General features: G+C 47.2%; 1 protein-coding gene across 4 annotated transcripts in view; it reads left to right on the top strand.

Annotated features, from left to right (window-relative positions):
• The window catches only part of LOC138510333 (transducin-like enhancer protein 4), a 507737-nt gene that overhangs the window by 90282 nt on the left and 394790 nt on the right, over positions 1-22665 (top strand). For all 4 annotated transcript variants that reach the window (XR_011280364.1, XR_011280365.1, XM_069625899.1 and 1 more), the window contains exon 5: positions 1662-1724. Coding sequence is in view for 2 of the 4 variants with exons in the window: in XM_069625899.1 (XP_069482000.1) it covers positions 1662-1724 (63 nt within the window). In the remaining 2 variants the exon portion in view is untranslated. The remainder of the gene's footprint in view (positions 1-1661; positions 1725-22665) is intronic.

Here is a 22665-nt window from a genome sequence, read left to right as displayed (position 1 = left end):
GTGATGGTGAATCATGTACAGTTTTGCAGATTTTTTCCATGCACAGGGGTTAGCGCATCCATTTTTGGCTGTTTCCTTCCGCATTGGCAAAGGGGTGCAGTTGGGCGCATCAGCATGGGTAAAAATATCCCGCAGGCATTCATCCCCCACAGTGCTTCGCGGCCACCCCAATGGCAGGCGCTAGACAAATGTCATATGTTATGTTAACTGTATTTGTAAAGCGCACATTCGCCGAAGCATCTTGGCGCTAAAAGAAAATAGTCCAGGTTTGGAAGACTGAGTGACATAACAGTTAGAATATGTACGTTTTGAGTGCGCGCCGAAAGGCAAGGAGATTGTTTATGGCACCGAGAGTCAAAAGTATAGATTTCCAGTTTGGTGGCCGCTATTAAGAAGGAACGGCCCCTTACATGCTCAAAGTGGTAGCAAGGAATCGGAATGAGACAGGCTTCCTTAGAGCAAAGCACACGGGACAGTAAGTAAGGCCGGAATTTTTCCTGCAGGTACTCTGCTCCCGTGCCATAAAAGGCGCGATGAAGTATGACAAGTGATTTGAACGGCACACGTTGAAGAACAGGGAGCCAATAGAGTGAGAAAAGCATTGTTGAAATATGAGAGCCATAGGGGGGAGGGTTCCTGTACAGACCCGAGCTTCATAGTGCTGAATGAGCTGTAAACAATGTAGATACAGAGGCTGGGCAAGGAAGAGGGAGTTGGAATAGTCTTGAGCGACTAAGGACCAAAGAGGCCGTTACCACAGGCCTAAACTGGGCTTTGAGGAATGGTAGAACTTTATGTAGGACTCTGAGTTGGAACATATAACATAACATACCAGGAACCAACTCCCACCATACTGACTAAGCCTTTAGGAAAATAAGCACATCTGGGTCTTTGACCAGAAAATTGCAAGGGACTCAAATTAATACTGCCATAAACTTCCATGAAACTCCCTTCCTCATCTTCCCAGAAGTGACAAATTACTTCACTCCCAAGGTCTCACCCCATCTACACGTTCCCCTGATCTTTGTCTATCCCCACTTATCCGGCTAACTGACTCCCCTCTAAAATCTTCTGTCACGTTAAATTACTGACGTTGCACTTGAGAAAAATGTGCTTAAATGCACAGTTTAGCTTGTATTTAAATGGAATCCTGGTGAAGAAACCCCCCTGAAGTGCCTTAAACATGATAACGCTCGGTTGTTTAAGTGAGCCCATGCTTTGTCTCGGAGGTGAATATTTCAGTGACCCAAGGTTTGTGGGGGATTTTCTTTGAAAGACAATTTTTGTCCCAGACCTACTCGCAGACGGTTCAGAGTAGGTATGAATTATTTTACCCGCATTAACCTTTTGTAGTGGCTTTGCGATCCGAGTGCCACTACGAGCCCTGCTTAATGGGGTCTGCTTTTGTGTAGCAAAATGTTCAGCTTGCTCTTTGGATGGAGGTTCACACTCCTTTCTTAAATGTCCAAGTTGGTGTGCACTAACTCACTCTCACTGATCATCCCTGCTAGACGGCTCCTCATCTGGACTGTTTACATTCTTTTCCTGCCTGGCTGTCAAGTGTGTCCAATATATTACTATGCATCTTCTTTTGCAGCAAATGTTTAGGTTTGCGAAATGTCCAGTTCGCCATTAACTCTACTTTCTTTCCTTCTGTGCAGGCGGAAATTGTGAAGCGGCTGAATGCTATCTGCGCGCAAGTCATCCCTTTCCTGTCCCAGGAGGTAAGAGCCCTTTGTTTGTGAGCAACAGTCTGAGAGCTTTCGTTTAAAAGCCATAAGGGAAACGTTTTCTCGAAGCTGCTGTTTCATCGTACAATTCCCATGGCGCTACAGTTCAATTTTATAGGTACAACATTCTAGCTCCCAAAGCCTTATTAAAATTCAGTAGCTTGGAATCTTAATGCACTTTTGTTAGGGAACATTTGCTAATGCACGAAGCAAAATCCATTTTTAAATTTGTATCCTGTCATGTTAATATGTTGTGTGCTATGGCTATTTGGCAAAATGGCATCTAATAGCAGAGACGGAAGCGATTGCTTGCAAAGGATTTGTTTTTCTCCAATCCTGATTGTAGGGATTTAAAAGCTGTTTACGTGTTCTCAGTACTTCGTGTTATGTGCATTTTGTATGGTGCAAGCAGATGCTCGGGGCGGACTGTATGGAAGTCAGAATTCTCTGATGGAGAATTGGGCTTTCCAGTACTTGTAATGATCTTGACACATTGATGCGCAGCCTCACTATCTTGGCCGTCAAGCAGTGCCCCTTATTGTTTGTGAAGTTTTGGAAGCTAAAAACGAGTTGATGACGGTTTTGTGCAGGCGGGCACATAGTGCAGGAATTTTTTTTCTCGGAAACCATGGCTGAAATCCCTAGTAGACTTTGTATATTATGCACAGTACCTTAAAAGCTATATAATTGGATGCACTAGCAAGCAGTGCACAGAGGCTAATACTCCATTTAAAGCCACGGGTGATATGGCAAAGGAAAAGGAGATTAATTAAATGAATTAAACTTTTATAACACGCTTTATTACCAGAGACCAGTGTCTAAGCGCAGGACTGGTATTCAAACCTGTGTTGCTCTGCGCTGTCTTGCTTCGAATACAACAAACACGTTGTTCCTGATCTATCCTCCTGGACAGAGCAGATGATTATGATGATGATGATGATGATGACATTGCTGGTTGAAAATAGTTGGCGACATGGCTAGAGGCCTAAACTGCTGTTGCACATGGTTACAATGGCAAGTCAGGGGTTGTGCTAGTGGAAACTACTAGCACATGATCGACCAAAAGCTGAAAGCGGTTCAATGTTTTGATTATATAGGTTTTTGTTTTTTGATCAATATCCACATAAATATGTTGGTATTTTCTTTTATTTTTTGCAATGAAATGGAGAGCTTATGAAGACCCACTGACTGATTCAATGTGAAATTTCCCAATTTATGTAATACAATTTGCAGACAATATGTTTTTTCACAGCATTGGGCGAAATATTTTTTTGAAGTAGTGCCTTTTTAGTGATAGAGATGGCTATTTTAGATTTTATATACTAATATTAATCCTAAGTGCTTGTTCATAGATACACCTCTGCATCCTCTGCGGCCTATTATCTTGTGCTTACTGCTTGTTTATTAATGCTAAACCATTGGTTGAGGTGGTTTCTGCCCAACATTTTTCCATTTTGGGCAACCAGTTTTCAAATGTGTCCTGCATGATGTCTTGAGAGACCCCAGCATTTGAGGATATAGCGATTTTGGGGCGGGGTGAGGATTCGGTGCCAGTGTGTGCTACAACTGGGTTATCTTATGATTTTCTTTGAGCCGGTTAAGATTTTGTATGATTCCCTATTTGAAAGCGGAATGAGAAAATGTCCAGATCAACCCATGGAAACCTCATTCAGAAATGTCTTCTCAGAAAATAAGATTTAATGTTAAAGGTATTGGTGCGCCGTATAATCACCACTGGAGTGGTCCCCAGGCGCTCTGGCAGCTCTGAAAAGGAGGGTGTGAAAAAAGGGGCTGATGTTTAGTATGGTGTAGTGAGAATATGAAAGGGAGAGTTGTGATGTCTTGTTGGCAGCTTCAGTTCGGTTTGCACTGTTTGCTGAGCTTAAGTGCTATTTTTAGGTTGGAGCGACTTCCCTTGTGCTTTTGTGCCGGGTTATGTGGTGTTGGTCTATTGTTGCATTGCGGTGAAGTAAGTGCGGATTGCTGTGCAGAGAGGTGTTTGTGTGAGTTTCTGTATGGGAAGTGTATGTGTATGGTTGAGGTTTTAGAGTTGGTTTAGCGGGTTTTCCTAACCTCTTTGTCTTTGCGTTTCTGTGATCAAACGTCTGATTATGTTGAGGAGTGGCAGTTTTCCTCTGTGTTACTCTAGTAGTATGTCTGCCTGGCTGATGCAGTCAGCCCTGAGTTGGCAATGTTTGGGTTAGAGGGTTCTGGTTGTTCCCTGCCCGTCCCTTGGGGGTCCTTACCTACCTACGTTTCCTCTGTGGACTAGCTATGTGTGGAGATGGATTATTGGGGTGTCCTCGAGCCACGTTTTGAGTAGTTTCCTGAATTCCAAATGGTCCCTTGTGTTGCTTTGAGGGGGCCCTTTGTACAAGCTGAATTGCTTCCATATTGTCCAATAGTGAGTGGGCTGCTGGTAGATATGGTGATTCTACCCTGAAGTTAAAAACAATAAGCACATTCTATATTTTTCATATGTAAGCTGAACCAGATCTGCTAATTGAGATGCATAAGTCGGGTATGTCAAAGAAAATATGATGTTATAACGCTATTAAATGTTCTGTACTGTGTGGTGAATGTGATAGGGGATAGGGGGTAATCCTGCATCATAATATAAATGCCTTCCCTTTTGTGTGCGCTGTTTAGCGTAATCATTTTTACTTGTTTGAATCTCAAGTTATTTCATATTTGTATAGCGCCTACTGCCATTGGTATGGCCTTGGTGCTGTGGTGGGTCAATGCCCTTCTGAAGACTGGTCTGATCAAACATGTAAATGACAGTTGTTGTATAATCCATGCAAACATTTATTGCCATGTCTGTTATAAGCAGAGATGACTACGTTAAAGTCAATTTTCATGCAGAGCATATTGCAGAGTGATGGTCAGGATACTGTGGCAGCTGGACCGAATTTTTCATGGAATTTGACTATTTTCTGGGTTGCAACGCTAGAGGGGTCGACGGTGAAGTCAGAAGCCTGTGAAACCCCTAGGTTAATTGTCTACAGTTCAGGGCTCTGCTGTTAATTATGTGCAGGATGCCTGCCTCGATGCTAACATGCAGTCGATATGCAGAGAGGTGAGATAGTACACATACACCACTGCTTGTCTAACGTTTTTGTAGAGTGAAGATAGTATTTTTGCTTTGGGGGTGGTGGAGATGGTAACTAGTCATCTATGTAAATCGAGCTTGTTGTCCATGCCGGTGTTCTGCAATGCTAAGTACTCCAGCGAGACACTGCTCGCTAATCCCTTTATCACAGGCCTATCTCAGTCCCCTGGGAGTTCGATTGCTGCATCCGCGGATTCTGACCGCCTAGTTCATATTGCTGTGCGCAGTGCGGTGAGATGGGCAGGTAGTGTTGGTTGTGTAAGGGGGCAGCGGGAGGTGCTCTCAGGGATAGTAAGCTGGGATTGCGGACAGGGTTGTTGTTGTGTTAGTCAAGTGACTTTGATTACATATGCCTGGGTGCAGGGAAGAGTCAGGTTCTTAGTGCTTTCCTGAAGGTGAGTCGGTCCTCTGAGGTGGATGGATGCAGGGAGATGGTTCCAAATTGTGTGTGCTTGCACTGAGGAAGAGGTGCCCCCCCCCCCATGCAAGTTGATTTGGTAACTGGGATTACAAGTAGATGAGCTGGCCTGATCTGAGATTTCTGTTCGGTCTGTAGCAAGTGAATTTTTGCTGCATGTATTTGGTTCCTTTCTTGTAGAAGGCTAGATGAGTGTTACACATCTCCTTGAAGGAAGCTCTCTGATGAACCAACAGCCAGTGGAGGTGTGTTCTCTAGTGCTTAAAGCTAGGGGGGCGAGGGAGTCTTGCAGCAGTATCTTGCTCTCGATGGCATGCATTTTCGTAGCTGTGAAGCAGGAGCTCCTAAGTAAAAAGGCGATCACATAGTCTAGGTGTGAAAATATGATGGCAAAAATAGCAGTGACTATGTGGAAAAGTCAGGAAAGGAATGATGCGGCAAAGGGCCCGTGTGTTTAGGAGCCAGTTTTTAACCACTGAGTTCACCTGATGAGACCGAGTCTGGTCCATAATGCAGTCAAGATGTTTTTACTGTGTTGGCAGCGGGGGGGAGGGGTGGAATGGGGAGGGGAGTGGGGGCAGAGGGTGGTTCAGGGAAAGAAGGTTGTTTACCCACATAGCATGATCTCTGTTTTACCTAGATTGAGTAGATGGTGATTGCCCGTCATCCAGCTTTCGATTCCGTAGAGGCAGGATGAGCGATCGGGGGCGAAAGTGGAAGGCTTATTTGAGAGCTGGAAGAATAGTTTGGTGTCGTTGGCGTAGTTGTAGCAAGATAAACCATGCGTTCTGATGAGGGCAGGCAGCGGGATTAGGTAGAGGTGAAAGAGGAGAGGGCAAGAGAGGCACTTTGTCGTACCCCAGGGAGAACTAGCTTGGGTATCAAGGAGAATGGAGGCAGATGACAAAACTGTTGGAGAGGAAGGAAGATATCCGTTTCAGAGCTATGTCCATGATGCCTAAAGTGTGTAGCCTCTTCATCAGGATTGTATTGAATGCTGCGGAGATTTCGCGCAGGATTAGGGCAGCAGATCCATCTGAGTGTCTTTTTAGATCATCCAAGATGGAAAGTATAGAGGATTCTGTTCCTCCTAATGGTCTGAAGCCTGATTGAGCAGCATCTAGGATCTTGTTGGATTGTGAGACGAGGCATTGTTGTGACAATTTCTTATCAATTCCTTTTGTATGCTGTATTTTCGATTGATGTAAGAATTGTGAAACATTTGTTAATTCAAATTAAGCACAATAAAAAAAATAGTTGTGATTAAACTTTTCTGTCCACCAATTTGTCTATTAACCATTGTTATGGTAGATTTCTTTCTGGTGTGAAATCTCCACTTTCTGTGAGTCCCCCCAGCACTGTTTTCCTGGACACCTGGGTTTTTTTGCAAATTCTCCTTCTCCTGCGTGAGTGGGAACCTTTTCCCCCCACTCACTCTCCTTTTTACTGTGATGTATGGGACCTTTTTAACCACTATTTTTGGTACCTTCTGTGCAGTGCTGCTGGAAGCTCCTAGATCTCCCCCCCCCATTGTTCCTTTATTTTCTTGACTAGCTCTTAAAGTTAGCAGGGCAAGGGGATACTTTTTATCCTTTTGTGTTTTATTTTTTTAGATGAGCACACCCCACCTTAAGTGGAGTGCTGAGGCAAGACAATGTATCTCTTTTTTCGATTCTCCACTAACTTTGTGTTACTGTGACAGGTACCTTTGTTCAGGCTGCTGCATTGTACCTTTTGCCCAACATTTTGTGAACTTTTATCGCTGTCTGTCTTCGCAGCAGTGGTAGAGGACACAAGGGACACAATTTACTCAAAATGGTGCTCTTGCTTTTTTAAGCCTTGAACAAGATGACTTGTCCTTTCTGGTGCCACCTTCTACCTTTCTGGGTGGGTGAGGATTCTCTTGTCCCTTTGTCTTTGCCGGGCTTGCTATGGAAAGCCTGCAAAGGGCCTTTGAGTGACTGGCTTGACAGGGATGTGTGGGAGGGGACCGAATGTCCCCCGCCCTTTGTCCTGCAGTGTGCCTGTCTGAAACCCGTTCATACTGGGGGCTGGCTGTCCCCATAGGACAGCCACCCCCCAAGTTTGAATGGTTTATGGGACACGATTGGTGTACTCAACCTGTGTTCCTGGATACATTTCTAGGTCCTAGAGCTGAAACTACAGAGTCGACCACTGGAACAGAAGTTTTCAAAGAATGACGAAGCAAGACACCACCAGCAACTTCCAGCGACTGCCAGAGCCAGTTGAGTAACCACTACTATCATGACCTCCTGCTTCTAAGTGACACAGAAGATCTGAAGAGAATGACTTTGTCCGATGGACTGGTGGGCCTAACGAGTCCCAACAAGAACTACAATTTGTGCCATCCCTGGAAGAGCTGCAACTTCCACGACCTGCAAACTCCCAGTACCATGGGCCATGTGCTGCGCCTCTGTGCTCGGCCGAGGATGCTTGTTTCAAAGCTAAAATACAACTTAAGACCCCTGACTGAGGAGACAGTTGCCTCACTTTCTCCTTTGACGCAGTTCTCCTCAGGTGTCGACAAACTGGCGGCTCAACCTCCGTGGCCACGGTGGCCATTTTGGATACCTCTTACACCAACGTTCACGACGGCTGGTGCTGGGAGCATTCCCTTTGGGGCTGAGCAGTTTTTTCCACGCCATGTGGACAACAAGAACCCGTTCTGCCTTTCTACAGATTGGCGTGCTTGGGCTTACGTCTGGTTCTGCACCACTGATTTACGTGGACCCAGCCTGTGGTGAGCCACCCTGGCAATAATCCTCATTGTGCTCAGTGGGGTATGCCCCTCGAGCGGCCTCTACCAACTCCAGCGCATAGACCTTCGGAGGATGTGTTTTTTATGAGATTTCAGATGCTCATACACTCTGATCCCATGAGGGCATACTTTAAGGGCCTTTTTAAGGAGCTGTACCCCAGTCCTCTGGTATCACCTTCGGCCCCGGTTAATCGTATGCAGGTCCCGGTGGTGCCACTTCCTTTACCTGTCGGACCGCCTCCAGCGCTTCCTCATCTGCCTCCACTGTCCCCCATAGAGAAAACATTGGGTGCGCCTCTAGACAACACGTCAAAACCTGAGGCACCACGTGCAGCGGATCAGCCTAGTGTTCCTGTTTCACTGGACGAGGACTAGGGGAGCAGGACAGGGATGAGCAGCCACGCTCTATCAGAGCATTCCACCTGCTTGATATCCCAGTACCCGAGGCCCCCACTCCGCAGGAGGGGGTGCTTTCACCGCAGGAGCGCACAGCCTGTTCCTCCAGAAGTAGGATAAACCCCATGCGGGGCTGCATCTCAACAAGAGGATTGACGCTCGATACAAGCTTCACGCCTCGGAAGATATAGCCTTGTCGGCTTGTCCGTTCCCATCGTCTATGGTAGTGGCAGCTGCCACTCTCCAGTCCAAGCCGGCATCTGCATCCTCCACTGCACCAGCTCAGATCCTCTCCAAGGAGGATACACTTCTTGACGCAATTGACAAAGTCTTTTCCAATTTGTTGCTCCAACTTTGTCAAGCTAACAACAAGCTCATCCTGGCAGCAGCTTATCTGAGGCTGTGGAAAGAGCTAGCCGATTTCCAGGAGTGTATTCCTGTGGATAGGCTAGATTAATTAAAATCCGGTTTGTCGGACGCCAAAGTGTTGGCACAGGATCTACTGGAATCTGCAGCACACCTAGATACCTCCTCTCGAGGTATTATGGTCAGGGTCTATATCTCCCGCCAAGCGTGGCTCCCTGCGACAAAGTTTTCAAAAGAAGTGCAGGAAAAAGTTCTAGACCTTCCGTTTGATGGCAAGGAATTGTTCCATTCCTCCACAGATGAGGAACTCCCAAATAGTAAGACGAGTACTCGGACCCGCCAATTCTTTATCGTTCCTGGCAAAAGTTCCAGCTAAGGCCCCTTATACACAGGGTCAGGGTCCCAAACTCGGTCCTTCTCTGGGTTCAGAGGGTTTCAGGATCGCTGTGTGCACCGATATGAAGCTCTGGTTTGTGGGCCCTGCTGTAAGCAACAGCGCCAAGGTGGCCGTTTTTTCTCTCAGCCATCAGCCTCCTCTCCAGGGGCAGGTAGTCTCCCTGTCGACAAATCAACCAAATGATATGTTTTGTGTGTCACATGAGACTCTGGTGGGAGGACGAATCTCATCACATCTGGAGGCATGGCACCAAAGACCTGTGGGTTTTTTCCATCGTTCGGGTAGGCTTCCACTTAACCCTCCCCCCCACCTCACCCTTCAACCCTCCCTTCCAGCAGACTGGGTCGCCCTCCCTCAGAGCCGAGGTACAGAAACTTCTAGACCTCAGAGCAGTGGAGCCTGTTCCCCTCAGGGAGCAAGGGGAGGGCTACTACTCAGTGCCCAAATCCAACCAGGCTGGCCTGCGCACTATCCTAGATTTTTCCCAGTTCAATCTTTCTCTTTCCCAAGAGAAATTCAAGATGATCACACCTTGCCAAATAAGGCCCTCTCTTCAGAAGAGCGGCTGGCTCAGCGTAGTGGACCCCCAGGACGCATACATGCACATTCTGATATGGAGCCCACATCGGAAGTATCTGCGGTTCTCTCTGGGAGAGGAACATGTCCAGTTCCGTGTGCTCCCTTTTGGTCTCAGCTCGGCACTGCGTGTCTTTGCGAAGATGTTTGTCATCGCAGCTTTCCTCAGACTGCAGGGAATTCATGTATTGGCACCTGCGCAGTCTTTGCCCACAGTCGGCCTTGGCCAATCTCAGTCTCTCCTCCAGCTCCTGTTGTCTGTGAATTGGTGGGAATCATCCATGACTGTCTCAAGACCTGATTTTCCTGGGTGTCCGTTGGGATACAGTCAGTTCCAGGGTGTTCCTAATGACGGATAGGATTGCAGACCTAGCGACCACGTGTCAGCTCTTTCTCCAGTCCTCGCACATGACGGCCCGGTGGTTCCAAAGACTTCTGGGTCTCATGGCTTCCTGCGTGCTAGTCCTGCCGCTTGCATGACTGAAGATGAGGCGTACTCAGCTGGCTCTTCTGAGCTGCTGGTCTCCGGCTTCAGACCTCGATTCCAAGATGATCCTAGTTCCATCCTGCATGACGGATCTGCAATGGTGGTCTTCGACCAGCAACCTTTCAGTGGGGACCTATTTTCAGGAGCCCTGCCCACTATTGACAGTTACCACGGACTCCTCCCTTCTGGGGTGGGCAGCGATGCTTGGTCACCTCGAAGTGTTCGACCTATGGACGCTTCAGGACAGGCAGTTCCACATCAATTATCTGGCGCTCCTGGCTATTTTTCAGGCGCTCAAAGCCTTTCAGCCATCGATTACCAACAAGGTTGTCCGTATTCGCACTTCTGTCGCAATGTTTTACATAAACAAGCAGGGTGGCACCAAGTCACCTCTCCTGGTGGACCTAGCCATACAAGTTTGGGACTGGGCCATTCAACACAGGATTTGGCTCCAGGCTGTACACATTACAGGTCACATCAATGTAACTGCAGACTCACTCAGCCACCAGTCGGCTGCCAGTTACGAGTGGGAATTAAACAGCGATGTTCGCCAGCGTTTTTTGCTAATGGGGCACTCCAGAAGTGGACCTTTGCAACTTTTACAAACAGGAAACGTCCTCTTTATGCATCCAGTGATGGCCGGGGGGGGTGTCCTCCTTGGGAGACCCTCTTGAGATTCCGTGGCACAACATGAAGGCTTAAGCTTTTCCTCCATTGCCTCTGATTCATTGGTCACTCTGCAAGCTCAGGAGCACATCGAATTGCACTCTCCTCTTCATAGCTCCTTGATGGCCAGCCACATTCTGGTTCTCGGAACTTCAGCATCTGTCGATAGATTGCTGCTGATTCCCAACCTTCTTCACCCGAGCGATCACCAGCTGTGGCACCCCTCCCCACAATCGTTCAGTTTGGCTGCCTGGTGCCTGAATTCAAATCTTTAGCGCAGTTCAATCTGTCCAAGGAAAATATGGGTATTATCCAAGCGGCCAGAAAACCTTCCATGAGGGCTCAATATAGGAGCAAATGGCTCAGTTTTTGCTACTGGTACTTAGCTAAACAGCTTGACCCCAGGCATGTGTAGGGGAGGATTGGTCTAAAAAAACCCTCCTTGCCTACATCCCCTCCCCAGGTGAGGGCCATGGCTCATTGGGCGTCCCCTCAGACCACCCGGGCCCAGGTGGTGGAGGGTTCACCTGCTGAAGACATTGCCCACACGTATTGAATTTAGCTAGGCCTCAGACACCATTTTGTCTATCAAAGATGGTGTGAGCTCAGCGCACTGTAGCGCGGCCCCCACCCTCGGAGAGTTTCAATTATCCCTGTCGCCGCAGCACCCTGGCAGATCCGCTGTGAGCCCGTTCCCACAAACAAAACGGACATGAGCTAACATAAGATACTAACACTGTCACATTTCACCGTCCACAGTGTATCACTGCTCCCAGCATGACCCGGTCAGCAAGGCCTGGGTGGTGGGGAGAACTGTAGAATGGTCATCCGATGAAAGCAGAAAAATACCCAAATACGAATGTCAAAAACTACTTGTAATACGTGTATCCTTTCCATAAAACTACTTCTACTGAAGAAACCTGTAAAATTGTGTAATTATTGTATGAAACGCATGTTTACATGACACCAGCAATGGAGGACCCACACCCCTGCAGGGGTGTGCAAATGATAAAAAGCATTTCCGGGGAATTGTTCTCTATATGTATCATTGAAAACCGTACACCCCGCGGTCCCGCGCCATAACTGAACTAATGCTGCTAGAGTGCAGGGGAGGACGAATGCAACTGTACATAAGGCTCGGGTGAAGAGACGCGGGCAAATGTGCCAGTCATGTGTATATATATCTACAGCCGTTATATGCCATTACCACCGCGTACAATGGCGGGTCTTGTTCTCTATGCTCCACCAACCACACTACTACCTCACGTAATGCAAATATATATGCATATTACTAAATGCTGTAGTTGTTAAAATATAATGTACTAGTAAGGTGCTTCGACTGGCTATATTCGAGAGACATGTAGTGAGTTGAAATGTATGTTTTCAAGTGATCCAAATGAGTATTATAAGGATGTTCAAATGTTTATGATGTTCTCATCGAAAGTCGGCAACACACGAGAAAAATACCTTTGTGAATATGTGCAAGGCCATTCTCCCCCCCCCTCCCCCCCACCCTGCAAAGTCTGCCAAATAAGAGAGCTAAGGCCTGCGCCACGCTGCTCCACCTCCCCCAACTAGGCTGGAGCCGCTTCAAAGATTTGTAGTCCCCGCTACAGCACCCAAGGCAACGGCCTGCCACCTGCATTATTTACAGCCCAGCAGTAATCCTCCGCTTGAATACACAAATCCAAGGCGCCTCCTCGTAAACCCCACAACCCCCCGGAACACCTCAGACTTATGACCCGGTGCAACGAAGGCACCCAATACTGTGGTAACACACAACAGCCCATTCATAATAACCTCTAACGAGACAGAAAGACATGTACCGCCCGTCCCATGCCCGGAGACTTAACCCCGCAACCTATGGTACCGGTCAAACAGGACACTGGTAACCATGCACGGATAAATCCCCATCAAACCCCTCACAAGGTGCATTCCTCCTGTGTTGCATTAACCTGTAGGATAACCTATTGATAGATTTACTAAAGGAGATAACATTGCAATGACTGAATGACTGCGGTGTGCATGGCATAGGGCAAATAAGTCAGGAAAAGACATTCATCTCTGACACTGGCCACAATGGCACAACACCACCACCCGGATGAATTCAGCTGACCTGCCAGGCCCAGCCCAACCCACGAGGCTGACAAGTGACATCCTCCAGCCAAGGCCAACCACATTGCAGCAGCACCTATAGCTAGTCATCGCCACCCAATCCCATTGAACTTGTGCCCTTTATAGTATGTAGGTACTGATGACGTTTTTTGTAAATAAATACGCCTGTCTTTGCTATTGTCGGACAGAGCGCTCTCGGAGTTTGCAGAGTTCTTTGCATGCCCTATTCTGATTGATAAACTCTCATTTAAGCTCACCCGCACTCTGTCTTGGCTTTATTCCCGACTTGGGAGAGTCTGTCATTGTCTCTCATTGCGGGGAGGATCGTGCTGGCTGGGGACGCTTGCCTTCAGTGGTGACCCCGAAAGCGTGATCATTATTATTATTATTATTATTTCCCGACCTAACATTACCGTCCCCTTTTGGCACGAGAATCTCCGGTCGAAAAGGGATACGCACGGTGCGCCGGCTCCGGGAGGCTGTCGCCAACGGCGACCGGTACACTAAGAAGTGCGCACTCAATAGAGAGAGGGTACGGGATCCCGGTTGAAAAATCCCCTTTGAGTACCGCTCGCCGGAGCCGGGGCTGACTGTTGAGCGGACGGCAACACTGCCTGGACGGACCCAGTTTCGGAGACTATCGGTTCAAGACGGGCACATGAGTATTGAGTGTGAGCGATCGTAAAGGGAGTGGAGGAAGAAATTTAGGACAGAGAACGAAGAGGGGTAGAAAAGGGGGGTATGCAGATCTACTAAGGATCATCCTAAAGTTTCTTTGCTTTTTCTTTGCATATGGCCATTAGGATTAAGAGGTGAATAAGAGATAAAAGTGACGGGAACCTAGCTCCGAAAGGGGGTGGAAGGCGGCGCCGCATAGTGCTATCTTGACTAGTACTGGGAATATATGAAGAAGTCGACAATAAGATAAAAGTGTCTGGCAAAGGGGGACACGGAGAATATATTAGTGACTGCTATTTCTTCTTTCTATTCTTTTCTTTAGGGTTGGGGGGAAATTAAAAGTGAGATCAGTACAAAACGTTAGGGAGGAAGTAAAAGAGAGAGAGTCCTACTAGAAGAGGGAAGAGCAGACCAATATATATATATGTGCATCCATATATCTGAATAAGACGGACAGGGACAGCCGGCTAGGGAGGAAATGGAGGGCAGCTTGAATTGTGAATAGAGTGTTACAGAGAGGTGTGTGCACCTCGTATGCGTCGGAAGACAATTTGGTGCTGTGGGTGTGTAAAATGGTTATAAATGTATGGTAATTGAATGGTCATGGTAAGTGTGGCCGGATAAAGCTTCTTGAAGACAAAAATGACAAGGTGAAGTGAGTGTGTACCTTTTTGATCTCCGGGTTAATATTGTCAAAATCGCTGATGGTTTGCTCTTGTATGTGCCCCCCCCCAAAGAGAATAACATAGAGACTGTGTACAGCCAGTTTTGCATTGCGCAGGCAGGGGGAAGAGTACAAAGGAGCCCATTATTGAATGTGAAGTAGAAGACGAAACCCATATTGGTAATAGGTTTACATTGTAAATGTGGACACACAGGGACAGAGAAGTACTAGGAAAACACAAAGCTGGGGGCCGAAACACCCTTATCACATATCTGTAAGAACCTACCAGGGTACGCGGAGCGAATTAAGAAATATCATGACCAGTGGATAACAGAGCTGAAGGGAGAGGGGTTACCCCAGATATGGCCAGAGGGAGGGCCATTGGATAAAAGTGTTCTGGATATGGTGGCCACATGCATTTGTTTGAAATACAAGGGGAAGCAGTTGCACAATAGGAGGGAAATATTAGATCTCTGTAGGTTATTTGAAGAGATACCACCGCCTAAAGCACCAGCATTAAATCCTGACCTACCCTCCACCACTGACAATCCACTGATGATACAGAAAGATGGTAAAGAATCGTCAAATGTAGAGCCACAAGTAGAGGTAATAAGCTTGTACCCGATATTAAACAAGCCTGTGCTCGCAGAAGGGTACAGTGACCCCACTTATGTCCCTCCTCCCCTGACAACTACTACACCCCACCGGCCAACGGCACCCCCGCCATATGAAAGTACAAGGGAGCGAGCCCAGGCATGTACACAAAGGGTGGACATAGAAAAGCTAACAGATGATTTACAATCAAGACTCTCAATAGCGAAAGATGAGCTCGCAAGGATAAAAGACATATGTGAACAAACAGCACTTAATGCAGCAAGATCAGGGCGCAAGTTTGAGCGCCGAGTGAGATTAGAACACTTGAAGATGGGTGGAAAAAAGGTGAGATACTGTTCAGAATTGAGGAAGAACCGGCACAAATAATCGAAGTAGGGACACGAGAGGGAGGTATTGATAATGAAGAAAGGCCTATAGGGGACAGAGAGGAACTACTATGTGATATAAGGGACGATTTAGAAGAAAGCGACAGGTTGAGCATGGCAATGGGTGGGGGAAGTGAAGGGGTGGATGGTACATGTTCAATGAGAACACTGGATGATGAGTGGACGGGGCGATTAAGGAATAGGGTGGGGAAAATGGCATCACTGGGAACATCAGCAGCCAAAACGGGTGTAGATGCAACGACAAAAGGAAGGCTACAGCTCCCATTGATACATAGGGGAGGAGGGAGGCCCAATTATATCCCATGGGCTCAGATGGATAAAGCCAATTTATTAAAGCTATTGCCCCCGTTATCGGGAGGGGCAAATAAGTGGATATACGCCTTTGAGAAACACACTGCTGGGGTACCCCTAGCGATAGGAGATGTGAAGAGCTTGCTTGTATCAGCAGTGGAGGATCAGGCTGATAGAGTATGGGTCAAGGCCGGTTTCCCGGGAGTAACATTAGACTGCGACCGCCATGATGGGGCCTCCTTTAACACAGTGCGTGCAAGGGTGTGGGATGCCTTGCGAGAAACGTTTCCAGATACACCAGACTTACAGTCAGTAATGCAGTGTACAATGAATGACGGGGAGGAGGCTATGGATTACATTTTTCGGGTCCAAGAGATGTGGAGAACAGAAACGGGCACGCCCTGGTATCAATCGACATCTTTATTTTACTTCATTATAAAAAGAGGGCTCCCAAAGGAAGTGCAAAAGGCGCTCGACAAGATAGCAGGTATTGAAGCAAAGGGATGGCCTGAGATCCAGAGCATAATAGTACACCGTTGTAAGAGAATAAAGGAAAGGGAGAAGGAGGTGGCGCAGAAGAGATTGGCAGACGAAGCAAAACTAGTGCAGACAAAGTTGGTGAAGGTCGCAGCGGCTGTAGCCGCACTCCCCCACAGCAGGGAGGGAGATGAGGAGGAGGAGGGGCTGATAGCAATACAAGGAAGGATGGCAACTAATTGAGCTGGAGCAGGACAGCGGCAGTGGAACGAGCAGGAGCAAGGCGGAGGTCCGCAGTGGCAAGAGTGGACCCCTCGAGGGGGACGAGGTGGGTACAGGGGCCGAAGAGGAAGTGGACCGGGGTACGGGGGAATGGGAGGAAATGGATGGCAAGGCCCTAGAGGTGCACAAGGGAGTTGCTGGAACTGCGGAAGATGGGGGCATTACTCTAGGGAGTGCAGAGCCAGACCCAACAACGGGTTCCAAGAGGTAGAACAATATGGCCATCCCCACCCGGGGAGCCCATATGGTCTTCCAATGGGACAACAACACCCGAGAAACCCAGGCCAAGGTAATAATGAGCAACAGGGGCACCAGTATAGAACACAGAACCACCCACAAAACAATGGCAACTTGCAGTACACGCCAGGCAACCCTTTTGCGACAGCAGCAAACGAGGCCCCCGCACCAGCACCTTACAACGGCGTGTCAGTAGTTTCAGGAAGTGTCTTTAATGAAGGGGGGGCGATGAGACACCCTGCATAGGACAGCCCACAGAGAACACTTGCGTGTCCAGTTATATCTACCACCTACGATGCAGCAGAGGAACCATTGGTAGGGGCGCAGATAGGAGACAAGCAGTTCATATTCATGGTGGATTCGGGAGCGGAGAAATCATGTATCAGGGAGGGCCGGTTCCCGTTATCTAACCGGAAGTTAGAGACGCAGGGGTTCTCTGGGGCTGTAATTGAAGTTCCTTACACAGAAGCATTGGACGTAACAGTGGGGGGGAAGACTGTAAAGACACCCTTACTGTATTATGAACACTCACCAATAAATTTACTAGGAAGGGATCTCCTGAGTAAACTCAACATGACTATATCATTCACTGAGAGAGGTATAGTGTGTTCAACACCTGGAATATGCCCATTGCGTGCAATGTTGGTAGTACATGCCCACACGACCACACAAGAAGTACGAGGTTTGCCGAAAAACGAGGAAATGTTTATTGAAGGGCTAAAGACATTGGCCCACATAGTTCCAGAGCTGAGGAAGATGGATTGGAGGATTCCAGCAGAATTCCTCTTTCGCCCCATAGTGTGCCCCGACACAGCACCAGGGTCAGTGGTATCATTAGACTTGCACCCTGTACATGTATCAGCGAAAAGGATTGCGGTGATTGGAGTAGATATGGAAGGATGCGAGTGGCGTACAGTACTGTGCACGAATGCCAACATCGCCCTAAGAGACTTAACAGATGAGGATCTCTTTTCAGATGCAGAGGGGGATGGTGAAATTGTAATGGAAATAGCGATGCCCTGTGACATTTTGATTCAAGCTAGGGAAATCCCTGCTCAACTGATGGCAGTGGTAGGAGCACCACCGTCATTCTTTGATGATGACATGAGACTCGTAACAAATAATTTGTGGACAACAGGCCCCCATGATGTAGGCCTGGTGCATGGAGTACAACCTATAATAATAAGACTAAAGCAAGGAGCAATTCTACCCCGAGTGAAACAGTATCCATTGTCCCGTGAAGCTGAACAAGGGATAAAAGAGACAATAGATGCACTACTAGCACAAGGGATAATAGTGCCTTCAAACTCCCCATGTAACACATGTATTTATCCAATCAAAAAAGCGAAACGAGGGTCTTGGAGGATGATACAGGATTTATGCCCCCTAAATGATGTAATTCAGAAAGAGTTCCCTTTGGTCCCGAACCCTGCATCAATATTATGCAGCATCCCAAAAACGGCATCACACTTCACAGTAGTTGACTTGAAAAACGCATTTTTCTCAATCCCCCTGGCTGAAGAGAGTAGATACCTGACAGCATTCACACTGGGAGGAAAGAGATATGAACACTGCAGATTACCGCAGGGATACTGTGAGAGCCCAAGCATATTCAACCGCATATTGCATGAAGACTTGGGAAACCTATCAGTTGAGAGTACGATCATTCAGTACGTAGACGATTTACTAGTGTGTGCACAAGACAAAGAAACATGTAGAAAGGATTCAACAACGCTCCTGACTCTATTGGCCAATAAGGGGTACAAGGTAGACAAGGAAAAGCTACAGTACTGTCTGACAGAGGTCTTATACTTGGGACAGCTGATATCAAAAGATGGAAAAAGAATAATCCCGACAGGGTAGAAGCGATAAAATCAGTAGGAGAACCCACAACAGTGAAAGACATGCAGAAATTCTTGGGAATGTGCAACTATTGCCGAGCATGGATATTAGACTATGCAGCATACACGAGACCCCTACTACAAGCACTCAAAGAAGCACAAGAGGAAAATAAAAAAATAGAATGGTCAGAAGAAATGAGCGCGTCATTCAAATCATTAAAAGAGTTAATTTCAAGCGCTCCAGTGCTAGCAAATCCTGATTATGGATGCAAATTTTACCTATTCTCGCACTGCAAGGGAACACTCATGACAGCTGTTCTGACACAAAAGACGTCCCTAGGACACAAGCCTTTGGCTTACTATAGTGGTACTTTAGATGCCGTGATGCAAGGCCATTTCGCGTGCGAGCAATCACTCGCTGCAGCCGCGTTCGCGATTGAGAAAAGTGCCACAATAGTAATGGGATGTCCTGTGACATTGTTTGTGGAACATTCACTATTTGCAATACTTGAGAGGTCAAAAAGCACACTGACGACACAGCGGGCAACAGCCTATGAGATCATATTGTCTAGCGCCAATATCCATGTGGTGAGATGCAAGACAGTGAACCCCGCAACATTCATTACAGAAGCATGCACACTAGAGGACATGCAGGACCACGATTGTGCAACTTACACAGGAGAACGAGGGGAGGACACAGTGGTGTGTGAGAACGCCCTGAGCGAGGGGGAAGTGTACTTTGTGGATGGGTCTGCATCGATTGATGTGGACACGGGAGAAAAACATGTTGGCATGGCAGTGGTGAGGTTAGAAGACAGTGAATATGAAACACTAGTACAGTACCGCCTCCCATCACATTACTACGCACAAGCAGCAGAACTGATTGCGCTCATAGAAGCACTACATGCAGCAAAGGGTTGCGCAGTGACAATATATACAGACTCAGCTTACATGACGACGACAGTACATGGAGGTCTAGCGAGATGGGGGCGGAGGGGATTTCGACGGGCAGACGGAACACCAGTACAGCATGCAGAATTGTTGAAAGAGTTAATTGAGGCCCTACAAAACCCAACTGCGGTAGCAATAGTGAAGTGCCAAGCACATACATCCAACACAGACGTTGTGTCTTTGGGAAACGCGGCAGCGGACACTGCCGCCAAGGAGGCTTCATATTTTCAGAAATATGAAGCAGGTGAGTACATGCTGCAGCACAAGACAAACGAAGAGCTCCCAGAAGGGTACAACATGATGCCTATATCATAAATAATAGAATTACAGGAAGGAGCTAGTGCAGACGAAAAATTGATGTGGACAAAACGAGGGTGCAGCAAGTCGGCGACAGACTTACTGTGGCGGCAAAATAACTCAGGGAAAGTGGTAATGCCAATCAAGTTACTAGAAATTGCATTTCAACAACTACACTTCCCTGCACACAATACCAAACAGCACATCGCAGCAGAAATACAGGAAGAATGGTTCGTGCCCTGTCTCCAGGAGCACGTATCTCGATTAGCGATGGAATGCACAACATGTCAGATATACAATTCAGGAATGACATTACGCACGCTCCGGGGAACAATTCTAAAACCCGTTGGCCCATTCAGAGAGCTACATATTGATTACGCGGACATGGGGGAAAGGTGTAATGGAGCACGGTACATGATCGTGGTTGTATGCCCATTCTCAAGGTGGGTAGAAGCAGGACCGTGTGCACGACCTGATGCCAAAAGCGCTGCAAAGTTCCTAGTCAGGGAAGTGTTCCCGCGCTGGGGAATTTGTGACGTTATTCGCTCAGATAATGGCACTCACTTTGTAAATGAGCTTTTCAAGGAAGTTACTACATTATTGGGAATAAAACATAAATTGTGTTCGATTTATCATCCTCAAAGTAATGGCGTAGTGGAGAAGATGAACGGACTGTTAAAAGGCAGGTTATCAAAACTGTGCTTTTCATTGAAAAAGAATTGGATTTACTGTGTGCCCCATGCGCTATTTGAGCTGAGAAATCAGCCAAGCAAAGACCACCATTTGTCCCCGCACGAGATCGTGACTGGGAGACGAATGTGCACAGCACACTCTCCACTGCGCGAACACTCAGACGCACACAGAAGCGCCGCGATATTGGGAGAAGAGTTCACAGACTATTTGAAGAAATTGACAAGGGCAGCGCGCGCAATATCAAAGCAGCTCTCTCCACCCTTCACGAGAGAGGAGGGAAACATAACAGGGTCTGTCACAGAGCCTGAGCAACAGCTACAGCTGATGCCGGGCGAATTCATTTATGTCAGAGTTTTGTGCGTCGATGGAATGCACCACGGTTCCATGGCCCATACGAGGTAGTGTTCTGCACGCCCACGGCAGTAAAAGTAAAGGGCCTAAAATACTGGGTACACTTGACAGATGTACGAAAAGCATACAGTAATGTGCAAGAGGAGGTAGATGAGGAGGCACAGACAGCAGCAAACGATGCAGCTGAGCAGAATGTTTGAATATGAACTTGTGTATGTGTGACAGTAGCGGACCTGAATGGGAAAGTGACTGATAAGTATACTTGCATTCTTTTTAAGATGTTACTGAAAAAAAAAAAATAAATAAATAGTTTTTTCCTTTTTATCTTCCATTCCTCGTTAATATATAACTGGCACTGGTAGTGCCCACAAAATGTTTACATTCATGCACTTAATGCACTTTTATATCTCGAACAGGAACTACCATGGCATCTAACGGGCAGCCTGCAACGGATACATTTACTAGAGTTAGAGAGTGGTTAACTGAGAAATGCAGATATTCGTATGAATGTGAACTATCAGTGTGTATTACATTGTTTTTTACACTAATGTTTGGCCTGGTTACATACTGGTTAATAGCGTTTATCTCTATCGAGATAAACGAGGGGGAGGGACTAACAGCACTACTGTAAGTAATGCAACCACGAGTTTAAATACTAAGGAAGGTGACTTCTTGGTATGGGACGGGACGAAACTTGTATGGGGTTATTATACAACACCATCCAATGCTGTCATGATACCTAACCTTTACCCCAGATGAATATGCTAGGAAGGGTGAGAGCTTACGGGGGGTGTGCAGAGCCTGGATGCCGATAAAAGGCACACCAGCATGGGATGAGGCAGTTATGGACGAAGAAGAGTGTAGGAGATTGAATGAGTTAAAGAATTCGTTACTTAAGTAATGAAAGGGGGGAAATGTAGGGGAGGAGTGGTCTAAAAAAACCCTCCTTGCCTATATCCCCTCCCCAGGTGAGGGCCATGGCTCATTGGGCGTCCCCTCAGACCACCCGGGCCCAGGTGGTGGAGGGTTCACCTGCTGAAGACATTGCCCACACGTATTGACTTTAGCTAGTCCTCAGACACCATTTTGTCTATCAAAGATGGTGTGAGCTCAGCGCACTGTAGCGCGGCCCCCACCCTCGGAGAGTTTCAATTATTCCTGTCGCCGCAGCACCCTGGAAGATCCGCTGTGAGCCCGTTCCCACGAACAAAACGGACATGAGCTAGCATAAGATACTAACACTGTAACATTTCACCGTCCACAGTGTATCACTGCTCCCAGCATGACCTGGTCAGCAAGGCCTTGGTGGTGGGGAGAACTGTAGAATGGTCATCCGATGAAAGCAGAAAAATACCCAAATACGAATGTCAAAAACTACTTGTAATACGTGTATCCTTTCCATAAAACTACTTCTACTAAAGAAACCTGTAAAATTGTGTAATTATTGTATGGAACGCATGTTTACATGACACCAGCAATGGAGGACCCACACCCCTACAGGGGTGTGCAAATGATAAAAAGCATTTCCGGGGAATTGTTCTCTATATGTATCATTGAAAACCGTACACCCCGCGGTCCCGCGCCATAACTGAACTAATGCTGCTAGAGTGCAGGGGAGGACGAATGCAACTGTACATAAGGCTCGGGTGAAGAGACGCGGGCAAATGTGCCAGTCATGTGTATATATATCTACAGCCGTTATATGCCATTACCACCGCGTACAATGGCGGGTCTCGTTCTCTATGCTCCACCAACCACACTACTACCTCACGTAATGCAAATATATATGCATATTACTAAATGCTGTAGTTGTTAAAATATAATGTACTAGTAAGATGCTTAGACTGGCTATATTCGAGA

Source organism: Ambystoma mexicanum, chromosome 6p, assembly GCF_040938575.1.
Source record: "Ambystoma mexicanum isolate Mex_15411 chromosome 6p, UKY_AmexF1_1, whole genome shotgun sequence".
Classification (NCBI taxonomy): Eukaryota; Metazoa; Chordata; class Amphibia; order Caudata; family Ambystomatidae; genus Ambystoma; species Ambystoma mexicanum.
This window is presented reverse-complemented; position numbering and strand designations above follow the sequence as displayed.